This window comes from Echiichthys vipera, assembly GCF_963691815.1.
Source record: "Echiichthys vipera genome assembly, chromosome: 11".
Classification (NCBI taxonomy): Eukaryota; Metazoa; Chordata; class Actinopteri; order Perciformes; family Trachinidae; genus Echiichthys; species Echiichthys vipera.
This window is the reverse complement of record NC_139836.1, coordinates 18,317,825-18,327,274: the sequence shown is the minus strand read 5'-3', so window position 1 is coordinate 18,327,274 and position 9,450 is coordinate 18,317,825. Positions and strand designations below refer to the sequence as shown.

Sequence of the window (9,450 nt, the reverse complement as noted above, 5' to 3'; positions counted from 1 at the left end):
TGTGCAGAAGAGAGAGGAGTGGATACCGGAGGGCAGCCTCATGAGTCACAGGCATGAAACACCAGCCCCGGGAGGGTTGGCAGGCGAGAAACACACAAAGGTTATCTGGAAAGGACAGCCCTACTTTTTCATTACCTTTTCTGAAGACTTCATACTTACAGTATAACTCAATATTGCGTGCTTGGCATCACTGTGCAGATCTGTGGGTTCATTCATGCACCATCCAGGCAAGAGTTGGTACTATTTTCTCTTGTATTCCAGCGCCCCCCAGTGGTGCTGTTAAGTAATGCAGCATTCGTAGTTTGTCGGAAATTACGATTTTAGCTAACCTAAATGTGAAACGTGCTAGTGTGCAGTGTTGTTTCCAATTAAATAAACACTTTCTCTATACTTTGATACGATATAAAACACACACACATATTAAATAACAAAAAGGCGTCGCTCCAGAAACAATATTATTATTTTAAAATTTTCGCGCTTAACAGCTCGGGCTAGGGCTACAAATACATGTTGGTTAAGATTTTAGGCGGTGGTATTGAACGCAGCACAATCCTTCTAGTTGCCTTCCTTCCTTCTCAAGGTAATGCTGACGTTAATACAGCGGACTTAAAGATAAGCGTTCATTTTTACGTTTGTTTTGAAGTAGAAAGTCATATTTCACTACAATAACGAAAGTTAGCAGTGACTTTAGTGACGTAACCCTGGTAACGTTACTTTAACAGCACTTTACACTAGCTGAGACACATTCTACCCACGCTAGCTTAACCGTTCGGTACGTTAATGTTACCAGGCAACGTTACCCGGCAACGGTATGTGGTGATGTGTTCTCGTCGATGTACACAAACATCACCGAACAAAACCACCTCCCAAGTGCGAACAAGTTACTATTCTGATGCTCGGTCCACCTTCAGGAAATTACACCTTTCGATAAAATGCATGTTTTGGGCTAACCCAGATCTGCTGTAGATTGTTGTGTAATCTAGTTGTAATGTTTGAATATATTTTCTCTTTCTCTTCTGAAATGATAAGATCTTGGGTCCAGACAGAGGCGATTCTAGAGTCTGTCGGGGCCCTCGGAGTGTACATTTTAGTTATTTTCAAAATATGAATGCAAACCTTTAAAAAAAATCGTGTAGTATGATGAACAATAAAAAACAACTATAACACCAGAAGTTAAAAACCTCAGGTCTAGTTTAAAGTTTGCCAGCCCTCAGGGGCCCCGAGCGGTCCCCTTGCAACCCTCGCTCTGGGTCCAGATCAGATTTTCCCATTGCTGCCTGCATTTGCCTGCAAAGGAAATAAACTTGGACCCATTCAGAATGTTTAGTTTTGAATTTGAATTGTATTCTGAAATGGATTATTTCTGTATCCGTTCCTTGAATATTTGTTAACAGGCGATTAAGATGGCGTCCCCCAAATATAAGGGTTTTGTCAGGAAAAAGCTCAACTCAGAGCTGAATGTGGTTGTCAGCAGTCTGAAGAAGGAGAATGCCTATCTGAAGAAGACCCTGGTTGAGTTGTCTCGTCAACATTCAGAACATAATAAGCTAATACAGGTAAACTCAGCCAAACAATCAGTGCTGTTTCTATGGTATCTATTTATCCAGCATAAGTCAGCAAGCCAAGGTTACTCACACTGTACTGTTCAATTATGTTTTTAAATGCAGGGTATTGATTTACATCTAATTTGTTTTTCAATGTCTTCTCGCAGAGATTGATCTCTCTTGAAACTGTTAGGCTGGAGAGTTCTCAGCAACGCACAGCCAAAGATGAGACGGTTGCTTTGTCATCAGAGCAGCTGAGTAAGAAAGAAGGGAAGCAGATGGACGTAGTGAGTATGAGGAGAAACAGAAGCATATCCAGTTACTCCAGAGAGATTGAAGAAATCAAGAACAAGTTTGTGAGCATCTCAACTAGGTGTCAATATCTCGAGAACAAAGTTGCCGGGAAGAAGGTATAACATGTCTCGATTTTATTATAAGTGATTGTAGTACAGTGCTGAGGGGGATTAAAATATGCCTTTATACACAAATATTATTTGGCACTTATAATAATACATGACAGTTAGATGATTAACAATACATTTGGTATTTTGTGTTACTAATAATATTAACAATAGCTCTGTTGTATTCAAGTGTCTCAGTGAGTCATGACAGTGAGACAGCATGTACAATACCATGACCGTAAAAGCCAATGCAAATGAAAGGAATTCTGCCAGCATTAATATTATTATTTTCACCTTGGTTTTTCCTGCTTTGATCTGTCAAAACATCTTCTGTGAAAAAGTCCTCATACCAGTTTTACACCACTAGATGGAAGCAAGTGTCTTTCATTTAGAGGAGTAGTTACTGTTTAAAAAAACTTCCTCATACAGGGCATACCATCACAGTGACTTTATGTATATTTATATAACATGTAACAATGCAGTGTCTTTTAAGCAGTGGGGAGAGTTCAGTAAAGTCAGTTCATCCACATATATGCATATATGCTGTACTGTATTTTCCTGTTGTCAAACAGGACTCTACAGAAGAGTGGGCCTCAACCAACACCGCAATAGAGCTCCAAACTCAACTCAGTGATGTAAGTGCTGTGTGTTGGCCACACATCTGGAAAAGGTCACTTCTATTTGTGTTATTCAATTTTACCTAATCCACCTTTATATAATTTGTTTTTAACTTTCTCCTCTGTGTGTGCCTCTGTTTCTAAATGATGCCATGGGCCTGTATACAGTACACATGATACATGTCCTGCTGAGTGTCTCTGCTTTGGAGCCATCCCCGTGGCACAACTCTCTTTCTGTTTTTCTCTGTTATGTGCTTCTCATTCTTTTATTCTATCCCCCAAGGCCTTGGAGAAGAACAAGCAGTGGCTGGAATATAACCAGCAGAGAGAGGCCTATGTGAGGGCAACTCTGGCCAGAATGTTATGGCTGGAGAAGCAGCTGAAAGAAGCTAATCAGGCCCGCTCACAGCAGCACAATGAGGACCATTCAAATGGTGAGCCAGAGGGTGAGTGGGCAGTGGGCACTCACCACTGGGGCAACAAAGGGCAACAGACTGTCACAACAAGATTTTTAAGATATCAACATCGCCTTCGAGTAGCCCTGCATTACAGAATCTGCGGCATTCAATGCAATGGCAATATCGTGTGTTTTATTACTACGTGGTGCATGTTTAAGGCTGTATTGGACATCTTTGATTGTGTATTTGTAATGTTTTCTTCTTCTGCTTCTCTCCTTACAGAGAGGGAGCAAATAATCCAGATGCAGGAACACTATGAAAGACTCTTACAGAAAGCCAAAAATGAGCTGGAGGTGCTCAGGGAGCAGCTTGACATGGCTAACCAGAACCTGAAAATAACCCAAAACTGGTATGTCTGCTGCTAAAAATAATATGAAAAATGAATATGGTGCTGCTTAAAGTTGATAGTCAGCTACATGACAGTCCGTTTGATGTATAGGTGCAAGGAAAGAGAGAGTGATGTGGAAGAGCCCCAGCAGCATCTGCAGACTGAAAATATGAGCAGAAAAAGTGCACCAGAAGACCATAATTGCTCCGAGGATGGAGAGCAATGGCTTAGTGCTGAGACTGAAGACCTCCAATGCAGACTGGATGAGGAGAAGCGCAGGTCGGCTAACTTTGAGCTGCAAGTAAGTCTATATTAATCTATTTGTTCAGTGCGTAGGAAAAAAAAAAATCTCACTTTCATCATATAAGGCAAGAAAGCCACCAGATTTTAAAAAGGATCTCTCTTCTCAGTCGACTCTCTATCAGAAGGTTTTGTTAAATCGTCAACATGCAGACCAGGAAAAGATGGCAGACCTTGAGCGACAGGTATGAAAGTATCACTCATCTCAGTTTTGGTCCCTTATCCCACTTAGTGAATTCTTAGTCCCACTAGAAATGAAAGGATAATTTTAATCCATCCACTCTCAATAATGAGATAAATGATTATAAAGATAAATTACACTTTGAGGATTATCATTGACTTGTATCCAACAGTCCGTCCTTCTCTGGGATTATAAGACACTATATTATTATATTATGGGCTATTCTCAGTTGTAATGCAGACTTTTTAAAAATTATAGATCAAGATTGCTTCACAAGACCTTGAGGATGAGAAGGAGGATTGTGCCTATTTAAAGAAGCAAATGGTCAGAGTTCTGAAGACGCTGCAAAAGTCTAAAGACCATGAGCGAAAACAGTCAAAGGTTGGCATGAATAGTGCAGAAGTACTGATGAACCTAAAGCTGCATTAATTGTCTTTTTTACGGGCACTTTGGAGGGTAGCATATCATCCTAAAACAAAGTTTGATAAGAGTAAGTTGTGCTGGAAAACCAAAACAAACAAAAAATTGTAGAGTTAGGTGATACTTTTCTGTGGCTTTGTCACTATGAATGAGTCCTTTGACACATAGTAATTGGATCCATTGTTAATACAAAATAAATATTGATTAGTACAGCTTTAAGTTTTCTTGGTAAAAAATAACACCACTATTTAATCTTATCTGTTATAACTGATCGATGACTTCATTTATATCAGAGAGACAAGCAGGATCACACATCATGTGAAGCTGCACGCCCACCCTCCCTGCGCTCCAGAGATAGCCTCACACGCTCCACTCACAGCAGCTTGCTGAATGAAAGCATCCTGGAGTGTCCCAGCTGCAAGGCTGAGTATCCTCTCTGTCACTACAGAGAACTGATGAACCACCTCGAAATCTGTCTTGACTGAGCTGAGTCGAGAACATCTTCAATTTTGTGTCTTAATAATAGTAATATGGATTGATTTTTACGTATACTGTGTAACCAGAGTTATTAATAAACTACTGTGTTGAGTTGCTATGGTTGTGCTTCTTAGTAATTTAAATGAACCTGCAAAGTTTTGGGTAGCTTTAAAATGCTCCTCACTTTATCAGAAGATAGCAGATGTTTAGCGACTCTAGGGGATCTTCAGATACAGTTCTTCCTTCGCCCATGCTATCATTCTGCATTGACCACTCGCACGTCTCACTGTTAACCAGATGAATAGCTTAAAACAGCTTGTGTTGATCCCTTTCCTGTGCTATTTACGGATGTGGATTAGTATTGCTGGTCAACAATATGAGGAGTCAGAGTCACTGTGCAGTGGCATTGGGCTTTGAAAGGGAATGTGACAACAAGGGTTAACCTACTGTAACCTAACACCTTTGGTAAAAGATGCTAATATGATTTAGACATCCCCCTTACAGGCTGTGCCTTTGAAGAACTTTTCATGCAAAAACATCTTCATGGAAAGTTAGAATATGAGTCTGTCTAAGAGCTAGAGTTGTTTGTGCTATGTCGTCTCGCGGGTCTCTGCTGATCGTGGTGGTGCCTGCTGCCGTTTCTTGCTACTTTTATAACTATTTGTCACATATAATATTACTACTCTTATAAACTATGGAATTTGTAGTCATAGAGGCACCATCGGTGGTATGTCTCGCTGTGTCGTAGCTCCTGTTGCCGCTGCTCATCATTTATCATGTTTACCACCATGATTATTATCATTTTCATATTCTATAACCATAGCTGTGCTTGTTTCTACTATTCTGCTGTATTAACTGCCATAATATATAAGTTATATTCACATTACTATAGATATTATAGTTACTGGAAGTACGTCTGTCTGTCTGTCTGTCTGTCTTTGTGTCCGTCTTTTCTCTCTTTCTCTCTCCTTTTCTTCCTCCCCAACAAGTCAAGACAGATGTCCGTCCTCCACAGAGCTGGGTCTGTTTGTTCCTGTCTGTTAAAGTGAAGGTTTTCTTTGCCACGTACTCTACGAGGGAATTGTTGGGTCTATGTAAATCATAAATAAGTTATAGAGTGTGGTCTATACCTACTCTGTAAAGTGTCCTGAGATAACTTTTGTTATGATTTGGCACTATAAATAAAAGTGAATTGAATTGAAATCACCAAGAGGATGTTTCCTTTGTGGCCTTGAAGATAAGCAACACCAGACATGACAAAAATACTGATGGGAGAATCAGAGAAAGACAAATGTGTATTAGCTTCTAAAACAGACATGTCTTATTAAATCTCTCATCCTAAACATTTTGAAAGCAATCCCTGTAGGGGCTGCACAAGATCAGTAGAGCCCCTGATCAGTTTGTATCACTACTCGGGAGGTAAACCCGGTAATGTAATTCACAGGGTAAATAAAAGTGGTGTGTAACTAATTAGATCAACAGCTCAATTGATTGGAGATTAGAACACACAGGAGTTGTGTCAATCCCAGGCAACAACAAACTGCACTTGGCATTAAATCATTACAGCGATTCTAAATAGGATCCACACTGTGCAAGTCTGAGTGTGTTTGAGATTGTTGAAAAGAAACTGCAAAAACATGGCTATAAAAAAGGTTTGCAAAACAAATAAGACATTGAAGTAGCACAGAATAAAATGATGTTTAACTACACAGCGTAAAGAACACCTTGTAATGTTTGACTCCCTTTCAGGCAGCTGGTAGAGCAAACAGCATCATACTGTAGGGGCTAGTCACCACCCTCCTCCTTTTCTCTGTTATCACTTTATGCCTTATCAGCACCTTTTCCTTCCCCATTCATTTGTCTGGCAGTCTCCAGGTGTGAGATCAGTGAGCATCCAGGATCTAGATACCCTTTTTCAGCCTGTATGGATATTACCCCTCATACTCGCCGCTTAAGAAACTTCACTTATTTTTCCTTCTTCTCTGAGTCACAACACTCAGATCATGTTGCCACCACTGTTGTCGAGACCCTGGCAATCACCGCTGTCTTCCTGGTCTCTGTGGTAGCAAACGCGGGAGCTGCTGCTCTGGTAACCTGGGAACGCAAACTGCTGGCCAACAAGACCATCCTGACCCTCAACTTGTTTGTGGCCGACCTGCTGTTTGTCAGCATGATCCCGCTGATTGTGGCAGTGCGGTGGACTGACTCCTGGACGCTGGGGTTTACGGCCTGTCACACTGTGCTGTATGTCATCTGTATGAGCGGCTGTGTCACCATCTCTACCCTGGCCTCCATCAGTGCGGAGAGGGTCCAGGCCATCCTTCGGTTGCAGGCTGTGCCCACTTTAAATAGCAGGATGGTGACCATCACCCTCTTCTTCATCTGGGCCTTTTCTGCACTCACCTCCATACCCCTCAGTCTGTTCTTCACTGTGATGGAAGTGGAGTTTCCTGAGCAGGTATGGATAGATTTAGGAATGAAAGGAAATCTCGGTGTTCCTGCCATTGATGTCGTCTATTTTTTTCTCCACAGGAACGTTTACACATTTGTACTCTCAAGTGGCCCGACACTACTGCAGAGATTGTGTGGGACGTAGCCTTCACTGCCCTGTGCTTCCTTTTACCTGGATTTGTCATTGTGGTCAGTTACAGCAAAATATTACAGGTGGGTTTATTGTGCTCTTTGACTGTGAAGTGAAGGAAGGGACTGTTTAAAAGACAGTTGACCTTTTTTTTTTTAGGATCAGGGGGTGTCAACCACACTTTTAAAGGATAAGATTGGCATTTTTTTTCTTTCTGTTAACAAATCTCCCAATGAGTGTCTGTCTGATACTTAATGACTTTCCCACCAGCTATGGCACTCAGCTCATTTAGTTGTATTTCTGAAAAAGCCTAAGAAAACATTCTCTCTTTGGCTTAATTCAGATTTTCTACGTTGTGTACTTTTGCTCCACTCTTTTGATAATGATGGCTGATTTTAATAAGCATTCTCCTTTTTTTTGTTAAAAATTGTGAGGAAACCTGTTTTAATTATTCAGCAATGAATGCCAACTCATGCCCATTCATTGTGGATTTATTGACTGCGCCGTCTGTGAATATTAGTCATTTCTCTGTCATTGTGGGAACAAAGATGCGTGTGCTTTATTAATTACTGAAGCTGAAAACGGTGCCTGTGTGTGTGTGGGTTCAGAGCATTTCACTATCAACTGTCAATATTAAATTGGGCAACCTGTTCTACCAATGTGGACATTGAAGTGATGCAGACGATAGAAAATGAATGATGATTTTTAAAAAAGTGCATAATGTTCAGGTTACAAGCCGGTCCCATTGATGGTCCATTTTGTCCACATCATACAATGTCACAAAGTACAGAATGTCAGTATTATGTAATATTACTTTATCCGTATTGCAGATTTCTAAAAGATGTAGGCTAAGGCTCCGACCCCGAGAGAGCCAGCCGCCAGTTGGAGACTCTCTTGAATACCATGTCTCTCGCCAGGATATGAAGCTCTTCCGTACCCTTCTGGTCCTCATGCTCTCTTTCTTAATCATGTGGAGCCCCATTTTCATCATCACCTTCCTCATCCTGGCCAGGAACTTCCTGGGTCACCCAAATGTCTCCTCCACCTCCTTCTTCTGGGTGATAACGTTCACACTGGCCAACTCAGCCCTCAATCCCATCCTCTACTCAGTCTGCCAGTTCAAGAATGGATGGCGCAGGTTCTGCTGTGGCTCTGTTGTAGCACCGCTGAGAAAAAGACCCCGCAGCAGTGTTCAAATGCAAGAGATACAGCCATGACTATCATGATTAGTCCGTCAAATAGAGGATTTAAGCTTACATCAAGTATGCAGCATGTTGTTCACCTCCCTGGTGACATGACATGTATGTAGCCTACCTCTCATGTATGGTACAGTGTTTGCTCGTAAGTGCCTAACTCTCAAAAGCAATCATTCTAGAAATTATTTCATACCAATGTATGACTGACACAGTTTTAAAAGAGCAAACACTGGTAACATAGTTAATTCTCTAAAACATTTGTGCCATTTTGTGATTTTCAGAATACGATTTGTGACTTTGTTACAGTCTACTCTTACTTAGTCTACAAAAAATATTTTCCTTGAAATGCCAAATAATAAAATAATAAATGTGTGCACTAATACAGCACAGATTAATGAACTTATATTTGATGATTATATTTAGTTATATTTTTAATAATCTGTTCCATAAAAGAAAAATCAATGTAAAAAAATGTTTTTTGTCATGCCGTTGTCTTTGTCGTCTGGTGTGGAAGTATATGTCTCATAAGCCTGTGATTGCTCTCATTTGTCCAGGTCATCGTTATCCCCAAAGCAATTTCAGGCAAAAGCAACTGGACTTGGTTATTTGTCTAGGAAGACGTTTCACCTCTCATCCAAGAGGCTTCATCATGTACGCACCTGAACAGGCTGGGACTGACCAGATGCATACATTAACTGATGAAGCCAGTTGCTTTTGACTGAAATTGCTTTTGGGATAGGGCTTCCTAGTTTACTTATTGTGGGAGCATCATGTAAAAACAAACATATCTGAAGTTTAACAGTTGTTTCTACGGTCTGGCTCTGAAACGATTGTGGATTCGGACCTGATATCACTTTTGTAGAAAGCTTCTCAGACACAATAATACACTTTTATCAAGTCATCCATTGCCCCTACTACCCTCTTTTCCTGGTATTATTGTTACCCAA

The 9,450-nt window shown here is 40.7% G+C and overlaps 2 protein-coding genes across 2 annotated transcripts; both read left to right on the top strand.

Annotated features, from left to right (window-relative positions):
- Window positions 1-70: 70 nt before the first annotated feature.
- Window positions 71-4,888, top strand: LOC310953699 (centrosomal protein of 55 kDa-like). Its single transcript, XM_083922808.1, has 10 exons — window positions 71-100; window positions 1,395-1,556; window positions 1,712-1,954; window positions 2,518-2,580; window positions 2,846-2,996; window positions 3,243-3,369; window positions 3,460-3,649; window positions 3,759-3,833; window positions 4,088-4,210; window positions 4,543-4,888. The coding sequence occupies exons 2-10, from the start codon at window positions 1,404-1,406 to the stop codon at window positions 4,732-4,734; spliced, it is 1,317 nt and encodes a 438-aa protein (XP_083778934.1). The 5' UTR covers window positions 71-100; window positions 1,395-1,403; the 3' UTR covers window positions 4,735-4,888.
- Window positions 4,889-6,650: 1,762 nt separating this feature from the next.
- Window positions 6,651-8,524, top strand: LOC310953988 (free fatty acid receptor 4-like; the record flags this gene model as incomplete). The annotated part of the gene is made up of 3 exons (XM_083923262.1): window positions 6,651-7,184; window positions 7,259-7,390; window positions 8,138-8,524. 3 exons carry the CDS (start codon window positions 6,651-6,653, stop codon window positions 8,522-8,524), a joined length of 1,053 nt encoding a protein of 350 aa, XP_083779388.1.
- Between the last annotated feature and the right edge of the window lie 926 nt (window positions 8,525-9,450).

What these genes read in the sequence shown, in the direction of transcription:
- LOC310953699 (XM_083922808.1), top strand. Translation starts at nt 1,404, where the DNA reads ATGGCGTCCCCCAAATATAAGGGTTTTGTCAGGAAAAAGCTCAACTCA. An exon ending in ACAAAGTTGCCGGGAAGAAG is followed by an intron (nt 1,955 to 2,517) that starts GTATAACATGTC and finishes GTTGTCAAACAG; the next exon opens with GACTCTACAGAAGAGTGGGC. An exon ending in TGGCAGACCTTGAGCGACAG is followed by an intron (nt 3,834 to 4,087) that starts GTATGAAAGTAT and finishes TAAAAATTATAG; the next exon opens with ATCAAGATTGCTTCACAAGA.